This window comes from Mirounga leonina, unplaced genomic scaffold (assembly GCF_011800145.1).
Source record: "Mirounga leonina isolate KUSES-001 unplaced genomic scaffold, KU_Mleo_1.0 Mir_96, whole genome shotgun sequence".
Classification (NCBI taxonomy): Eukaryota; Metazoa; Chordata; class Mammalia; order Carnivora; family Phocidae; genus Mirounga; species Mirounga leonina.
This window is the reverse complement of record NW_023270871.1, coordinates 9,240,177-9,259,605: the sequence shown is the minus strand read 5'-3', so window position 1 is coordinate 9,259,605 and position 19,429 is coordinate 9,240,177. Positions and strand designations below refer to the sequence as shown.

The 19,429-nt window shown below is 34.7% G+C and overlaps 1 protein-coding gene across 1 annotated transcript in view; it reads left to right on the top strand.

Annotated features, from left to right (window-relative positions):
* Positions 1-19,429, top strand: part of LOC118006383 (potassium/sodium hyperpolarization-activated cyclic nucleotide-gated channel 1-like) — a 359,980-nt gene that overhangs the window by 170,977 nt on the left and 169,574 nt on the right. Inside the window, exon 3 of the mRNA XM_034999004.1 lies at positions 7,179-7,340. Within this exon, the coding sequence (XP_034854895.1) occupies positions 7,179-7,340 (162 nt within the window). The remainder of the gene's footprint in view (positions 1-7,178; positions 7,341-19,429) is intronic.

The following is a 19,429-nucleotide window of genomic DNA, read 5'->3' as shown; positions in this document are numbered from 1 at the left end:
TGTCCTTCAGGAAATCAGATTTTGCGCCAGATGGTAATTTTCACATGTAACCGAGAAAAGAAAACCACTTTACCCACTAAAGGTGGGTGAAGGTAGGCCAGCTCTCTCTGTCTCAAAATTCCAGGGAGGAGAGTTTTTTTGAGAAGCCAAATTGGAAAGACTATAAAGGGGAAAAAAAAGAATTAGGTAAGTACCTAGGAAATGAAGATTCTTTTTCAATTTGAGGTGTTTTTGAGGAAATAAAAAATTTTATTATTTTTTAATATTTGGGGGTAAAGATAGTGTAGAAGTTAACAATTTTGAAGAAAAAATAATCAAGTCATTATAGTAATTTGATATTGCCAACCACATCCAAGAACATAAGCAATAGGCTTGTATTACATATGTTACAGTTTTTTTTAATTTCATTTTTATATTAATTCATTTTTTTGCTGTACTTTACAAAAGTATCTGTCCACAATGGTTGAGAAGAGAGTTGGTTTCCCCCATAGACTGAGCAGCTAATTATTTAGATTCCTGGAGGAGAAAAAAGTTTAGATTAATATCAAAAGTTGGTAGAGGTTCGTTTTTAATAAAAGGCATGCCTTCTTTCGATATTAGGAAAAGGCCAGTAAGAAAAGCTGCAGATATTTGTTTGTTTGAAGATATGAGGGGTCAGAGGCAAGAGGATCCAAACATAAGAATATGTTTCCTCTGAAAAAGTAAAATCTTAATCTGAAACTGAGTAGGATAGTCACAAGCTTTGGGGAAGTAAGAAGAGAGGAAAAAATATAGGATGAGTGGTGTTAGGAATAAGGAAATGAATAGACCATAGACAAAGGTCTCAAATAAGGTTGCTTTTTAAAAATAATTTTTTTTAGTAGCCACAATCTAGTTTCCTCTCCAGTAATCTTCAGTAGCTCAGGTATAGAAAGTAGCTGTTTTAATTAATCAGCAGTTGACATTTTGCAAAGAAAAGATAATGGAAGAATACAGAGTCCTCTAATAAATGGAGATGTGCTGAGGGTGGAGATTGAGAGCTTGTTCTATGCAGAAATGAGAGAAAGTTATGAGGCGAATAGCCAAATGGAATGAATAGAATGAGCACTGAAGAGAAGCCTTTTTTTTTTTTTTTTTTTTTAATACAGCTGGACAAATACTTGTCTGAAAGCAGCAAAAGCAAGCGAGGTAAATGAGAGGAAAATGAGGCCGTGGCCATCAGAACCTAAGGCTTATGAAGTACGAAAGAATTGAACCAACTCTGAGAAAGCTACCAGGGAAGCTGAGGCTTTGAGATAGGGTGAGGGAGACTCCTCCATCTCAGGAAAAGCAGAGGAGGAGAGGAAGAATGTGACGAAGAGGCTGAGGGTATAGGAGAGTTAATTGATGATGAAGGGGCAGTTTGGGAAGGACAAGGGAAAGAAAAATCCAGGAAGATAGCACTTAACGGCATGAGAATTGGACAATAGGTGAGCGAGGTTGTGGAGTGAATGATTGCACCTTGACTCCTTACGGAGGCTGAGATGAGAGACCCAGATGGTTGACTTTTGTGAAGGTTGTGGGCCAGCCATTCTGAGTGAGATCCTAGATAGAGTAGGGGCTGTAGTCACTGGTCAGTGTTCAAAGAGATTATCAAGAAGAGTGCTCTTCTGTCATAGATCAAGTAAAACCTTCAGCACTTTGTACCAAAAGCATGGTAAGAGAACCTGGGTCATTTTCAAGCTAAGAATTGCAGAAGTTGCAATAGGGCTCTTAAACATTGGGTTAGTAGACTAGGACTACTACACATTGACTCCTAGATAACATGGTGGCTGGGAAACAGACTGAGTTGGTAAATGTTTGTTTTCTTATATTCTGTGTCAACATGGCATATAGACAGTCCATATAAAAGATAATTGAATTTATGCAGGTGCAGGTTTATAAAGAGAAACAAAAAAGAGAAACAAAGGTACCCAGCCTTGCTTTATACCTTAAAAATAAGAATGTCGTTTGTCAAAAGAACTCTTTCTGACCCATTTGATTCACTTAATGTTACTTTGATAAGAATTTTAAATTATATTTGAAGACTTGAATCACAATTGAGATCATAGAAGAAACCTAGACTTTGAGTGATCCTTGTTCATGAAGCCAAAGACTAGGGACAGATCAACGCATGCTATGAAAGGTCTTAAATTACTTTCGACAGTTTTTGTGGTTAGGTAAAACATAGTACACCAAATAGTTAAAGAGAGTTAAGGCCCACTGATCATAATCAGGCTATTAGATTGAAAAACCTCTGAATCCAGTTTATCAAGGAAGAATGTGGACATGTTTTGAAAGAACTCAGCTAATTTATGGATCCTGCCATACAGCACACTTTGGGATTTAACCTTTCAAAAACAGGGTGGTGGGCGCCTGGGTGGCTCAGTTGGTTAAGTGACTGCCTTCGGCTCAGGTCATGATCCTGGAGTCCCGGGATCGAGTCCCACATCGGGCTCCCTGCTCAGCGGAGAGTCTGCTTCTCCCTCTGACCCTCCCCCCTCTCATGCTCTCTCTCTATCTCATTCTCTCTCAAATAAATAAATAAAATCTTAAAAAAAAAACAAAACAGGGTGGAATATACAAAAAATCATGGTAAACAATTTTGTAAATAGTAGGGCAGACTTGGGATTCTGAATCAAATTATCCTAGAGCGTTCTTCAGTTTTGGAGAGTTAGCTATCCTCTCTGGAGTCATTAAACTCCAACTAGGCAGAATTCTAGAACTATAATATTATAAAAAGAATTCAGAGAGAATTTGTGACCGGAGCTTTCTTTTCATTGAAGTCAAATGAAAAACACAGTGTTCTGAGCTGGACAAATGCAAAGCACAGTGCCTTCAGCTGGCATATTTTGTAGTCTGGTTTTTAATGAAAATAAAATTAAAGAGCTGCTTTAGAAACTTACCCTAATTCTGTTTTTTTTCTTTTTAATTCAGTTGACTGTTACAAGTACCACTTAGCAGCATATTAAAAGTGGGTCGGAACAACCTGTCTTTCTGCTACCCACATTCTGAGCAGTCAAATCAGGTTTCAAGTCAAGTCAGATTACTTGGAAGGTAGAAAATGATAGAGTTATCTTCTTTAAATTCCCTGGTTTAAAACACAAAAACAAAACCTTCACATTGTTAAGATCATAAAAAGTACTTGGGCCATTATTGTTAAATCCCTACAACATTTTCATTCATTCATTTAACAATTTATTGAACGTCATATATGGTGGCATTTTGTGTGAAGTGGGGTTTGCGTGGAGTAGCTTTAAGATAATTGATTTAGATAGGAATTTATCACTTAAGGATGTCTATCTTGTAGACGGGGACAAAAACTCAAAAATATTAATTAGTCAATGGTATTAGCTGCTTGATCCAAAACTTGAGTAAAGTCATACTTAGATTTATCCTACAAGCTGCCCTTAGATGATAAAAAGTTGTGGCTATGCATTAATTGGATCACATTTTTCCTTCTTTGGTTAATGTGTTTATCTATAGATGTATGTGCTCCATAAGGGAATAATTTTCTTATTCTAAATCTTCTGTGAACAAGGTTTTAACAGAGCCTTCAATATTCTCAGCAACCAATGAGACGATTATGCCTACCAAGCTTGTCTTAATTAATAAGAGCTCAAGAGACAATCAGTTTGGGCCTAAGCACTCTACACATTCAGGTATATATCAAAAGTTATACTACATACACTATAATGTTCTTTGGTCAGATAAATAAATCGAGATGGAGATACACGGATTTGACTATTTGCAATTAACCTCTGGTATTGACCAGTGTCAGGGCAGGCAACTTGCTCATGCCTCTTCCAAAGTTGGATTTTGGGATAGCTCCAAAAAGTAAAATTACTTTTGAACACAGAATGTTAAAGACCAAAAAGGGAGACTGCTCCTGAGCATTGATAGCAGAGTTAATACATAAATCTAGTGCTAGTACTGTATACTAATACTATGAGGCTGGAAATAGAAATGAGATAGAGAATAGGTTTAATTCTACGGCTTATCTTGTTACAGTAGGAGTTCAGTAACCACACGGAAGCAAAAGGAAATAAAAAATGTATTTCTACTACGTTATGAAAGGCCTTATTCACCATTAACTTCCTTTATGAAAATGGTGGTTATGCTTCTCTGGAAATTATTTCAGAAATAATAGGATTTTCTTAAAAGAATTGTTGAATTACAGCATGTGCAATCAGTTACTGTAAATAAGCTCTTAAAATCCCACAAAAAGAATCTAATTGCTGACGAAGAAAGTAGAAAAGCCATAAAAGTCAGATGTATTAAGAATAAGACCTAGTTCTCTATAACATCCCAGCTCCAAAGTCTCATAATTGCATGATTGCCCACATGCTTATAATTTATAGACTTTGGCAGAGAGTTTCAGATATTGTTTACTTCAGATAATCAGGTTGAAAGGTGATTAGTTCCTTGTTTGATCCACAAGCTCATATTCTGCAACTTTACTCAATTTCACAGCAATGCAACACTTACGCAAAAGACATGTTGAACCATTTTGTCAGGAAATACTTAGATAAAAATTTGTAGGGTTCTAGTACTAAAGAAAAATGTTTAAATCCATGTTGATTTTATTTTCCTACTTTAATAGTAGAAAGCTTTTTAAATTATATTTTATTGTATTACTTTTTTTTTTTAAAGATTTTATTTATTTATTTATTAGAGAGCGAGCAAGAGAGAAACAGCATGAGAGAGGAGAGGGTCAGAGGGAGAAGCAGGCTCCCCGCTGAGCCGGGAGCCCGATGTGGGACTCGATCCCAGGACTCTGGGATCATGACCTGAGCCGAAGGCAGTCACTTAACCAACTGAGCCACCTAGGCGCCCCATTATTGTATTACTTTTAATGAGAAATTATTGATGAAATTTTTGGTATGATTTCTCTTTACAAATTTAGTGACCATGAAATATCCGAGGGAATAACATCAAAAGGACTTCTCTGTAGGTTTGCCAAATACAAAACAAAATTAAAAAATAATTTAGAGGCAGGTGACCTAGGTAGCTCAGTCCATTCAGCATCTGCCTTCTGCTCCGAAAGTGATCCCAGCCAGAGTCCTGGGATCAAACCCCGTGTTGGGCTCCCTGCTCGGTGGGGAGCCTGCTTCTCCCTCCCCCTCTGCTCATCCCCCCTGTTATGATTGCTCTCTTTCTCAAATAAATAAAATATTTTTAAAAATTACTTAGAGGAAAATAAAATTCTCAATTCTTTAAAATTAATTGTTCTGTGTATAGCTGTCTGAATATAAAAATACATGATATGTTGCCTTTAAAATCTAGGACCCCAACCTTACCTTTAAAAGGAATTCAGAACAGTGTGTACTTTCCCACAAAGAAAGTGGGAACTGATCACTACTGTGTCAAAAAGGAAGATGGTTTAAAGAAAGAATTAATGCCTAATAGAAATGTATCAAAGTGAAAAATATTTAATTAAAAACAGATTTAGTGATTTTATAAAAACAAAACTCCAGCTGTCCTGTCATTTTGCCTCTACATACATTAATATGTACCTCTTAAGAATTATAGCTAGTTCCTTACAAAGATATATTTAATAAATCAAAGTATAAAATTTATGGGTTTTCTTTTCCATTTCTCAGATAATTTCTCAGTACATGGTGTCCTCATTACTTCAAGAATAGACCATTCTTTGGTAAATTATTCAAATGTGATTCTAAATATTTCAAGGTGTTGTTTCTTTGTGTATTTATGCATATTTATTAATTTTATTAACTCAGTAGCCTTTTAACAATTAGGAAATAAAGTTTATTCTAGAATGTAGGTCTGCTCCCAAGTGGGTTTTGTTATTCTAGAATAGGTAAAATAAAAGCAGAAATATTAGCAGTAGAGAATGATATAATATATAAGCTGCTAAAGAAAGGGTTCAGGTTCTGGTTTTATTTCTTGTAATAACTGGATTGATGAAAAGTCATAGATATCAAGCTATATGTAAGTTTATACTTCCAAAATTCTGATATATATCATTGATTTGTCATAATTTCTGTGCTTTCTGAAATATCTTCCCTGTCATATTGGATTTCATGAAAATATAAATGAGAAAGTTTCACAGGAAAGAGAAATAACAATTTTAATTTTTAAAGAGTGTGGCACAATTGTTTTGTTTTTTTTTAAGATTTTATTTATTTATTTGAGACAGAGAGAATGAGAGACAGAGAGCATGAGAGGGAGGAGGGTCAGAGGGAGAAGCAGACTCCCTGCCGAGCAGGGAGCCCGATGCGGGACTCGATCCCAGGACTGCAGGATCATGACCTGAGCCGAAGGCAGTCGCTTAACCAACTGAGCCACCCAGGCGCCCCACACAATTGTTTTTTAACCAAATTCAGAGAACTTTTTATCTCAAAGGCCACTATTCATGTTCAATATACACAATAAAAGAAGTACCTACACTCATATAGCTATAAAATTCACTGCACTTAAACCTCAATATTATTTTATATTTTGAAATTAATCTGTTTTTGCTAATGATTTTCAGTCTCTGTGGGTTTTGTTTGTTTTTTGGTCCTTCAACAAATCTATTTTTTTATTTACCTTTTTTTTTTTAACAAATCTATTAATTTAAGAAGGGATGAGAAGCAGAGAAGAGGGTCAAATCTGTTAACTTGTTTTAGAGCAACATTGCCAAAATGTGCAGAAGGACAGTAAATGAAAACTATTGGGAAAGCCAATGATCTTTAAAACAGGACCCATGCATTTAATGTAGTTATGTTATCTCTGCTGTTTGTGGAGAACCCACAGTTGGTGGTAGTACTCAAAGGGCAGAGTGCCAGCCTATGTAAAGATCGAGAAATGTCATCTGTTGCTACTTGTAAAAGTTCTTCCCGTATCTTTTTTGAAGATTTTTTTATTTATCTATTTGACAGAGAGAGACATAGAGCAGGAACACAAGCAGGGGCAGTGGGAGAGGGAGAAGCAGGCTTCCCACCAAGCAGGGAGCCCGATGTGGGGCTCGATCCCAGGACCCTGGGATCATGACCTGAGCTGAAGGCAGACGCTTAAAGACTGAGCCACCCAGGCGCCCCAAGTCCTTCCCATATTTTTATTAAATCAGTACTTACACTGCATAATGCCAATGTCTACTGACATTGGGAGTATTCTTGACTTTAAAGGAAATTGATGATAAGCATTAATAAGAATTGAATTTATATTTTGGCCGACAGATTTTCCACATGACATATGACCTTGCCAGTGCAGTGGTGAGAATTTTTAACCTCATCGGCATGATGTTGCTGCTCTGCCATTGGGATGGCTGTCTTCAGTTCTTAGTCCCACTCCTGCAGGATTTCCCACCAGACTGCTGGGTGTCTCTGAACGAAATGGTTGTAAGTAATTCGTATTCTTTTAAACTCTGCGTAACCAATGTTTTGCCAAAAAGTTCTAAGTGCTTATGTTCGAATGATCTAATTTCTTCTCCGTAAATGTCTAGAGAAAACTTAATTTTGCTTTCATGGATGTAAAATCAAATGTTGTATTGTTTTTTCTACAACTACATTTCATTTATATGAAATATTTCTGGGGACATATATGTTAAGGATCTATTTTGAGGTGTCTTGCTCTGTGTATATTGAAGACCTATTTTATTTCAAAGCTACATGTACACTCACACGTGCGTATAATCATATACAATCATGGTACAACGTTCATGGTACAATGTTCTTCCAAAACTGCCTACTGCTTAGAGTAACTCCTTTCTTTCAACTTGATTTGGCATTTACTATGCTTAAGACATGTAATTCTAGGTGGTGTTTAAACATGCAGAGACATGTACATCAGTGTAAATGCAATGAGATTTGATGTGCATGGTATTTCAGATAGTACTTTTTGCTAGGGAAGACAAGGAAAGCTTCATGGAAAAGGTAAAGCCTTTATTTACTTTTAATTTTTAATTTTTTTAATTTGAGTATAGTTGACACATAATGTTACATTAGTTTCAGGTGTACACCTTACCCTGAAAGATATTTAAATATTTAAAACTTGTGAAATATAAATTTGAAATATATAATTAACTATATTCATAGCCACATTTAATTTTAAGAACCTAAGTTTTAAAAAAGAACATGTGTTTTGATCTATATTGTACAACACTTACAAAGAAATTGAAACACTAGTAAACAATGGAAGATAAATTTTATGAGACTCTCACAAAATTTTAATTTTGGCATAAATCAAATGCCCTCTTTCTTCCCCAAATGTTCCATATTAATTTCTGGGCTTATTATTGTAGAAATGATATGAAGATCTTAAGAACATATATTTTTTTCTTCTAATAACTAGAGCTCAGGCTTTATATTTTAAGAAAAGAGTTTACATTACATGTTAAGAAGTCTGGTCTTTCTTTTCTTTCTTCTTGCCTACCTGTTTTCCTCCTTCCTTCCCACTCTTCCTCTCCCTGCCTTCTTATTCCTTTAACTCCTTTCTTTGAGACTTGATATTCACCTGGATCTCTCCTTCATGTCATTCATATCTGCTTAAATGTCACTGTCTCACTGAAGCCAGTGTGTGATCACTCTAATACAGCACCCAAGTGGTTTATATTTTATCTGAGAAGAATTTAATAATGTACACACACACATCTGTTACTTATATTTCTCTGTGGCCTCTACACAGAATGTCAGTTCCATTAAGTCAAAGAATTTGTCTGTTTTGTTCTATACTCTATGGTAGTGCCTAGAACAGTGCCTAATACAGGAGTTTGTTGTAATCTAGCCACTCTTTATTGAAAGTTCGTTTGAGAAATACTGTATTTGTGTTTCTGTACCTAAAAATCAAAGCAAGGTGCAGGTCACTTTTTGAATCTATGAAGTCTTCTTAATTATAGATCTGTCTTTTTTACTTATCACCGAAAGAAAATTTGTGAAGACATGATAAAGATATTTTGGCGGGGGTGGGAGGAAGAAAAAGCCACAGTTCTGTATTCTAGCTATGAACTGAGTGTGTAGTATAAAAACATTAACACTACTGCCAAAAGATGATTCATCACCGGCACCAACCACTCTTTAAGTTCGCAAATAATTTTTGTTTCAAATTACCCTTAGGTATTTTTCAGAAAAATAGGAATTGTCTTTATTAAAAAAGTAAAGGGACTATTTTGGGGTATCCATGAAGTGCATGTAGTTGTGTAATTATAATATACGGGAATATACTCCTTAATATATCCAGTGCTAAGCACATTAACTGAAGAAAAATTTTAATATCTTGATCATTTTTTAAGTGTGGTTTTTTTCTTGCATCTTTTTTGAGGGGCAGGTTTACTTATGAAACTGGCTCTTACTTCCTTTCACATTTATTTAACATTACTTTCATGTTTAACTTTAATGTCAAGGGTAGGAAACAGTTAAGTCTATGTTCAACTATAAAGACCAGAAATATATCGTGAGTATTAGTGATATAAAGGAGATAACCATAAAAAAGACAATTTTTGTATCAGTAGAGAATCTCCATGGTGTCATTTGACCTTGAAGATATCCTTTCTTTCTATCCTAGATCTATCAAATTCTAGAAAAGCTTCCATCACAGCAAAACAAAGCAAAGTGTATTTACACAATAAAGGAGTTATAAAGAAGTAAAAATCCAATATAAGAAAAAAGCACCCTTCATGTATATATCTTGCTTACCATATACAAGCCCTTGTGCTTTGAAATATGCTCTTATTTGGTCCTCATAGCAACAGAATGAGGTGAGCACTGTTATCCCCCATTTTACAGATCAGAAATCTGAAATTTTTAAAGGTTAGTCTAATTGTTCAATAGCACAGAGTTTAGTAGATTAACAGAACCAAGATTAGTATGCCTGGCTATCCAACTCCATAATTTCTGTTCTAAACCACATTAGAATATCTTGTGTTGTGTAGATTGTAAAAATTAGTTAAGAACAGTAATGACAAGAAACGAAACCTGTCGTCACAGCACACCGGTTACAATAGAAAGTCACTAAAAAATCAGCATTTGAGCTCTGACACTAAAAAGCAGCAAGACGGATATGAGATGTAGATGTAGAAAAACAAATTCAAATTGGGAAGGCAAAAAGTGAGAAGCCAGATCAGGGTAGATGCAGCACATGGTATCAGTCATTCCTAGGTATGTGCTTGACAATTCTATGACGTTTGACATTGATACTAAATAATTTATGGTAAAGATTAGGGTATTGGGTGAATTCTTTATACCTTTCTTCTGTCTCATATTTTGCATTCTTAAATGATTTATATCCTTAAGTGTTATTTTATTTTATTTTATTATTTTTAAAGATTTTATTTATTTATTTATTTGAGAGAGAGAGAGAGAAACAGCATGAGAGGGGAGAGGGTCAGAGGGAGAAGCAGGCTCCCCGCTGAGCCAGGAGCCCGATGTGGGACTCGATCCCAGGACTCCGGGATCATGACCTGAGCCGAAGGCAGTCGCTTAACCGACTGAGCCACCCAGGCGCCCCTTAAGTGTTATTTTAAATCCTCCTTAACCATATTTTCATTTCTATGTGTATATTTATCTTTTTATATGTATTTTAAATCTTTCTGAAACACATTTGGATTTATATCTATATCCTTATCTATATATCACTAGCTAGTTATCCATATATGTCCTATAATGAGAAATCCAGAGTAATGCTACGACTATATCTCTAACTGGTAATTTGTTCAATATACTTATTCTTATCTTAACTCTTTCTAATCCGCAATTCATTCCGTAGAAGTAGATATTGACTCGCAAAATCCAACTTAAACAGGGATTAATCTTACTCTATATTTATAATATAACCTTTTGTATTGAATATTTCATTCAAGAAATATTTGAATTATAGAATTCTGTCTGAATGAAAATCTTGGGTTGGTCAGATAATGTCTAATAAAATTTTGAAAATCTTGTCATTCTCATATTTTGTGACTATGTTTCTAGGTATATCACACTAGAATTATAATAGTTCATTATGAAAGTGATTAGAGGTGATGGTTTTGGTTTAAGTTATAACATCATGAAATACTCATTTTAAAAATCTAAGAAATAAAAATTATGATGCATTTGAACTTACATATTAATTCTGACATAATTTAGGGAATGATTTTAGAGAAGAAAGAAGGATTTGCAACTAAATAGTACATTCCTATAGTAGTGTTTCTCTATTTCTTTTTTTTAAGATTTCATTTATTTATTTGACAGAGAGAGAGAGAGTACAAGCAGGGGGAGTGGCAAGGGAGAGGGAGAGGGAGAAGCAAGCTCCTGCTGAGCAGAGAGCCTGATGCAGGGCACTGAGCCACCCAGGAGCCCCTAGAGTAGTGTTTCTCTAATGGAAGTCTGCAGCTTTACTCTCAGGGAGGCACAGATTTTCTCCCAGCAGTCTTGTAAATGTATAAATATATGTTGGTGATAGTTTGAAAGGTTTCAAGGTAAACATATTATGAATCTACAATCATCTGAATGCCCTAAATATGGAGTCTGGATTTGCTTTTATAGTTGAAGTACATTGTGCCATATAAAATAATTCTCACTTATTGGCTTAATAATTAATGATCCATTTATATCAAATGAGGGCTAAGTGACATCATATTAAATGCTGTACAGAATTTTCACCAAAGTCAAAATGGAGAGATGGGTTGCAAAACCAAGTTATTCATTACATAGCACACAATTGTACAGTAGTGTGTTAAACTACATAATCTATAAAAATTAGTGCCATGAAGGCACTAAATTTACATTGTGTGCAACTATTGGTTTTACCAAAACAACATTATCCATCACAATACATTTATATTAAGATATGCTTATTGATTTATTGTTTTGTTAGTGTTTGATTTATGAAATTGTTTTAACTTTACAGGAATTAAAAGGATAAGACATTTATATCTAGTTTTGTAGTTGTATTTGTTTCAGTAATATCATAATCAAAATAATTTGAGCCAACTCAAGTGCCGTGTATTATAATGTTTTGTTTTGTTGTGATTTGAAAAACCGTATGCATTACTTCATCTTGAGAGATGCCTTCTAGAAGGCAGACAAAATGTTTTATCAGTATTTGCATAACCCACAGATCCTATGCCAGCCTTGCATATGTTGCTAAATAAATATGAGTGGTTTATACTAAAAAGGTAATTATCAAAAGTATTTGAAAATTATGTGTAAAAGGGTTACTCTGTTATGCATTTTAAATCTCCTCCTTGGATAGTTTTTGCTTTAATAATTTGTACCTCAAATTATTTCTTCAAAGATAAGTAATCACTTGACCAATTCATGGGCAATATAAAAATACTCGAAATTCATGACATTTATATGAACCATACTAATAATATCAGAAAATAAGATATATAAATGTCTAGAAGGGTCTAATTAATATTCTTATGGGGAGAAAACAAGAGATCTGATTGGAAAATCTAGATCACTACAAAAGTTCATTTTCATTTCAGACAGTGTATCTCAAATTATTAGTGTGTTACTAATAACCAAATAGTCACACGCTCCGCATTCTCCAGCTCCCTTCCTGTTGAATGGGGTCCTCTGATGGTCATGGTCAATGGGCTCTGAGTGGCAGTTTCGTATTTCACTTACAGGTCTAAGCATTGAAAAGCTGGTTTGCAACCCTCCAGTTCTTTTTTTCCCTATCCAGAGGCACCCTTTTAATTTGTAGCCCACAACATAACAGCTTATCCTGACTCATTTAGACAATAGAATAGGGATGGGAAAATCTGGCAGAATTGAATTTAGAGACACACATTTCAGAATTGCCTCTACCATTAAAACGTCTATGATTTTAGGCAAATCACTCAACTTTCCTATAGTTCAACTATGAAATGGTGTATATTACTTATTCTTTCATTTAGGTAATTTGTTGAGTGTTTGCTTTGTGCTAGGCATTATCTTAGGCACTGAACACACTGGAGAATGAGACAGTTTCTGCCCTGATAGTGATCACATTCAAACAAGCTTTCATTCATACCACTTCATCCCAGGTGCCAAAAACTATACAGAGATTTAAAATTTTGATTTTCTAATCTAAGGGAATAGAAACTTATGTGCAAAAGCCCTTAATATGAATTTGAATTAAGACCTCTGAAATGTATGCACTGCCCAGACTCTTAAACAAGGGGAAGAGTCCTAGCTAGATCCTGCCCTCTTTCTTGCCATGCTACATACATTTGAAAATATAGCCATTCTTGGGGCGCCTGGGTGGCTCAGTCGTTAAGCGTCTGCCTCCGGCTCGGGTCATGGTCCCAGGGTCCTGGGATCAAGCCCCATATCAGGCTCCCTGCTCGGCAGGAAGCCTCCTTCTCCCTCTCTCACTCCCCCTGCTTGTGTTCCTGCTCTCTCTATCTCTCTCTCTGTCAAATAAATAAATAAAATCTTAAAAAAAAAAGTAAAAAAAATATAGCCATTCTTTCAAAACTCTGTCTTCCTGATTTAGCCCCCCAGAGAACACTATTTTTTTCTAACTCACAAAATGGTGTGCTGGTAGCAGGTTTGTGTGAATGGAGATAAAGTCTATGAGTAGTATAAACTAAAGGCAGGGAGAGACAAAATAGGGAGTCATTTATTTCAACTACTATCAGTTGGTTTTGGATCAGGAATCTTCAATAAAGAGTGCAGATTGAGACATGTCAGTCACGTCTAGCTCAAAACTATAATGATCAAAATAAATATGTGCTGGGGGGGCTTGGGTAGAAAGAGTTGTTTATTAATATCTCCTATTTCAAGCAAATTGTTGGGGGGAAAAAAGGATTTATATTGTTTATATGCATGTCCCCATATACAAGCAGAACATTGAAACCTAGGATGATTAAATTATTGTCTATTGATATTCCAGCAAATGTATGAAGACAAAATTAAAATAGGTTCACTTTTTGTTTTACAAAGCCCAATTAACTAGTTAAGTAATGATTGATTGAAATAATATAACCAAGATGTATTTTAGATTTGAAATTCTATAAATTAGAAATTGTATGATTATATTACTGACTTTTTAAAAATAGAATATATTGCTTTATTTTTTTTATATTTTTATTTTTTAAAGATTTTATTTGACAGAGAGAGAGAGACAGCGAGAGAGGGAACACAAGCAGGGGGAGTGGGAGAGTGAGAAGTAGGCTTCCTGCAGAGTAGGGAGCCTGATGTGGGGCTCGATCCCAGGACCCTGGGATCATGACCTGAGCTGAAGGCAGACACTTAACGACTGAGCCACCCAAGTGCCCCAGATTATATTGCTTTAACAGAATTTTTTAAAAGTTCTAACAAAAGTAACTAATTTGCTGACAAGTCACCATGTAGCTTTACAGGGAAAAAAAAATGCATTCATAGCTCCTATAAGTTATAATAACAAAGTAGGTCAGTAGCCTGCTGAGTGTTGTGATTCTCCTTTGCCATCCTGTTTCTGCCTATTAGGAAGGCCAACCTGGTGACTGCTGTCTGTTGGATAGAAACACGACCTAATCGCAAAAGTGAAACAGTTCACATACTGTGTTGTTCCTTCTCAGACATGTATTCTTTTATGGGAATGAACATATGGAAATAAATCCTAATGTGGTATTTTTTTTCAAATGACATGTGCATTTCAGAAAATCTTTAAAATGAATTATAGTTCCATAATAGAGAGGAAATAGGATATTACTTATATATTGTCTATAGCTATGTTAAGTTGCTCTGTCAGTAAGACCAGTCCCTAAGTTGCAAACATAGTTGTTTTTTTTCTTATATAGCCTATCTCTTAAGTTTTCAGCAACGAATGGTTAGAAGAAGCACCATTCATTAAGTTACGTTATCTAACAAGAGATACCTATTAAAATTGGGGAAAGATACAAAATATCTTGCAGTCCAGTATTTTCTCCAAATATGAGTATTATGAAAACTTTCATGAATATAGTACAAAAGTACATGTATCCCATTATTTCATCTATTCTGAATGAAATGAAAACACATTCATTCCCATTTTACAGATGAAAAATCTGACTCAGAGAATTATTACCTGGTTTACATGAAGTCAGAGGCAGATGGTGTGGGAGCTGGTTATGAAATCCATATTTCCTTTTGAGTCCATGCCGAACTTACCATGGCATTCTACTTCATGGATCCCAAAGAATTTCAGCCATTATCAGTTTTTAATTCATGTTAACAGAGAGCAACTCTATATTGGTTGAGTCACTAGAAGAACTTGGAATATAGAAATATTTGAAAAACTCATTGTATTTTGTATGTACATGTTGCTTAAGTTTTCTCCTTTTACTACTGCCATAAATCCAAAAGAATCTGGTAATGAAATTATATCTTCCCACTTATTCTGAATTTCTCACTTATTTAGATTTCACCTGAGAAATTATTGTTTTAAATTGATGGAGGTTGGAATAAAATGGTAACATTGTTTTCAACCTTGGAATCAGTGGAATAGCAGATTAATTATTTCTCCTGTATTAGTTCATGTACAGATATACGGACATGAGGCAATTCATATGAATGTCCCCTCTTTCCAAAGAGACCAAGGTTTTATCTCTCTCTTTTACAGAATATAGAGACTTGCATAGACCTGAACTTTCTAGGTTATATCACCTATATTCAGATAATGTTCTGGACAAGATATATAGTCACTTCCCAGAGTGGAGGGCTTTCTACAGTTTTCTTTTTTTGCATCCCATTTCATCTTTTTTTTTCCCTCCTCCCACTACCACTGACCTAAATATGCTACCCCAGAATATGTTGCAGAATCAGAGGTGACATGAAGAAAGCTACGTGATAAGTGACGGGTGTAAAAAAAGAATAGCAAGAACATTTTCTATATCTTAGCATGAACATTTTCACAGTCCCATTATATACCTCTTCGTTTTTGAGAAGTATTTTGTTGTTTTTAAAGATGTAATATATTCTGGGAATGAGTAATTCTATGAAAAAAATTGAACTTGGCTTGTGAATCTTTATTTCAGTTATTTTGCATATATTCTTACAACATGCCAACGAATGCTGGCAAGTTATCAGATAAGAGCTTAAAAATATGTACTAGAATCATTGGCTGGCCTTCTCTAATTAGTAGCCAGGTGCCTCAGAAACATGGCTCCACAGAAACAAGAGTTAATTAACCCCTGGTTCTGTTGTACAACCTGCTATCTCATACCCCATGCATAGAGATATGAGTACCTCCATCTGTGGACTGTAAACACTTATTCTAATTGTATAAGCTTGATAATAATGAAAAATTAGGAGACTTTAAGAATTTGCCATCTTGTTTTTGTAAGTCATAAAAAGATATATAATAACGAACCATAATATATTCTCTATATTCCATTAGCATTGTTTGAGGGCATATCATAAATTTAACAAAAATTTTTCTCTAGATATATTCTTAGGATAGAAATAAATATGAATTAAAATGTCTACTTATAATATCCACCAAAGTAACTGATGTATATATACAGAGCAACTGTTAGCCTTCACTGTTGTGATCAATATGATAATCTAAAATCCTGATTCCTGCGAGTTAGGAAAGGACTTCCAGTACAAAAATCTTTAATTTCAATTGTATTAAAATGAGGACATAATTCAGTTAGACCATCTCAATTTGCCACAAACTCCGTTTTTTGTCCTTGAGATAATTTTTTAAAAAATTCTTGCATTTGGGGCGCCTGGGTGGCTCAGTTGGTTGAGCGACTGCCTTCGGCTCAGGTCATGATCCTGGAGTCCCTGGATCGAGTCGCACATCGGGCTCCCTGCTCGGCAGGCAGTCTGCTTCTCCCTCTGACCCTCCCCCCTCTCATGTGCTTGCTCTCTCTCTCATTCTCTCTCTCTCAAATAAATAAATTAAAAAATCTAAAAAAAAAAAAATTCTTGCATTTGTTCTAGGGTCAGCCATTGATTCATATTTTAATAATTTACTTAGTTAAATAAAACTTTAAGGTGATTGGGAAAAATACCGTTTCATGTGGTACCTGTTACTAGTTTCCCACTTCCCCCAAACTAAAATTAAAGCACTAATGCTCCATTAAATGATTGCTACATTCTGTCTAGCACTTTTGTAATTCTGCTCTCAACTTGGTTATCAATTCTTAAGGAAAAAGAAAAAAAAAGTTTGACATGCTAAATATTAGGCAAGTTAAATTAAAGTTGGTAATAATCTACAACATTTATGGAGGCCATTCTTCTGAGGGTAACTTTCTTCTGAGGGTAACTTTCTTTTTCAGTCATCAGTGTTGTTATTTATCTATAATTTATCATTTTATCAGAAGATTAGAACTTTTGAAAACTAGGTCTTAGGGAAGTACAAAAAAGAGATTCAAACATATAGTCTTTTATATAAAGAAACATAAACATGGAAATCTTATACATGATAGATCTGAATGCTATTTACATATGAAAATTCATGAGAGTAACATGTTTAATGTCTTCTAATGTATTTCTTTATCATTTAGTTTGTAACCTAATGCATTGTGTGAACAGACTAATTATCAGAGTGGTTTAGTATTCTGTGGGAATTAAATGACCACAAAAGTTGAAAGAGAAACAAAAAGGAGGATAAACACATTATTTTACAGAAGAATGAAAAAAAAATAGAAATAGGAGATAGGAGCCAAATAGCTAATACAATAAAAGGCAAATTGCCTTTTCTTCTTCTGGCTACGTTTTCCAGCGTTCAGGCCATTTGAATTGTCACTAGGTGTCTTTGAAACTGCTGTTTCTTCCAGTGTGTGTGTGTGTGTGGGGGGGTGTGCATATACCCTTTATCATTACCAGCTATTGTTTACTATCTTAATTCTGGGGGTTTTTTTGCTGAGTTATATTCTTTTTTAAAAGATTTTATTTATTTATTTGAGATACAGAGAAGGAGAGAGAGAGTGAGGGGCGGGCGAGCAGAGGGGAAGGAGAAGCAGACTCCCCGCTGAGCAGGGAGACACACTGGGCTCCATTCAGGACCCTGGGATCATGACCTGAGCCAAAGGCAGACACTTAACCGACTGTGCCACCCAGGCTCCCCAATGTTAAGTTAAATTCTTATTAAGATCTTTTATTTATCATCTAGTAAGTAAGCAATATGTTTATGGGTGTATTTCTGCCAATTTTTTTTTCATAATAACCTATTATAACTTCTGTAACAGTTGTAACTTCTACCATGTATCTAATATTTAGTATACGTAATCAGGTATTATAATCAGTTAGTTCTTCATGCATTCTTTTGCGACGTCCATTCACAACTGTGCTCAGCAAATTGTCTTTATTTGGCCATGAATGAAGAATGGATTAGTTACAGTGTCAATTTTACAATGCTTCTTTACCTCTTAAAGGTACTTTTACATACAACAACCAATGTCATGAACATATTATGAATAATGAAAGAGACATTCAAAATATTTGGTCAAGGTCAAATACAATGTTAGTGACAGAAGTGGATCTAGGACAGCAGTCGTACTGTCCCTTATTTCTCATTAATGCAAGAATGAAGACTTGTTGAAAACTTTGAAGAAATCACATGTCCAGGCGATTCTGTAAAATAGAAATCCTCTTCTCTTTTATTGTTTTCATAATATAGAGCTTACCAAAACCTACTTTAAGGAAGGATTTGAGTTGGATAACCATAGTAAAACATATGGCCTTGGATTTTCAATATTCTAAGGCATAGATATGGACAGAATGACATAAATTCTAAAGTAAATCATAAAATTTGGTGGGCTAAAATTTATGGTTGAAATATGGCTTTTTGAAAGAACTTGACCTAATTGGAGGAGACAATATGTCAAATAAGTGCACAGCTATTAGAAGTCTAGCATGTTGGAGAAGATTAAAATAAAGAGTATAAAGAAAATGTTAATAAAGTGATATTATAGAAGGGCATATTAAAAGTACTAAAGTAATTAAATGTGGGAGGATTCATGGCACTTCATAGCACTGGGAAAGTATTATCAGTGATGGAGATTGAATACTTACTCTCCCTAAACCTGAATACTGATGAAATCTTGACTAGCTTAATTCACAAAATTATTTCTTAAAGTATAGAAGAAATAATGAAAGTCCACTTAAGCCAAAGTTGAATTTGTTTGTTAGGGTTAAGTGTTAAGAATCTGAAAGGAAGTGTGCAAGTAATCTTAAACTAAACATGAGAAACAGTATTGTAAAGTGTTAAGCATGGTCAAGGTCTGCAACCAGATTGCTTAGATTCATCTGTTTCACACTTACTAGCTCTGTGACCTTGGATAAGTGACTTAACCTATTTGTGCCTTAGTTTCTTCATCTGTAATGTGGAGATAATTATAAAAAGTTTTGAGGTAAATGGAAGAGCTTATACATGCCAAATATACAGAACAGTTCTTATTATATTTCTGAGCTTAGTACACATAAAATATTATTGAGAGTGATATGTATAAGCTAGAATTGATTTTTCTTGTCTATAAATTTGTGCATAATTCTCCCATTTAAAAGTTGAGTTGATCTAGCTTGAAGTAGAAGCAGATATACCATAT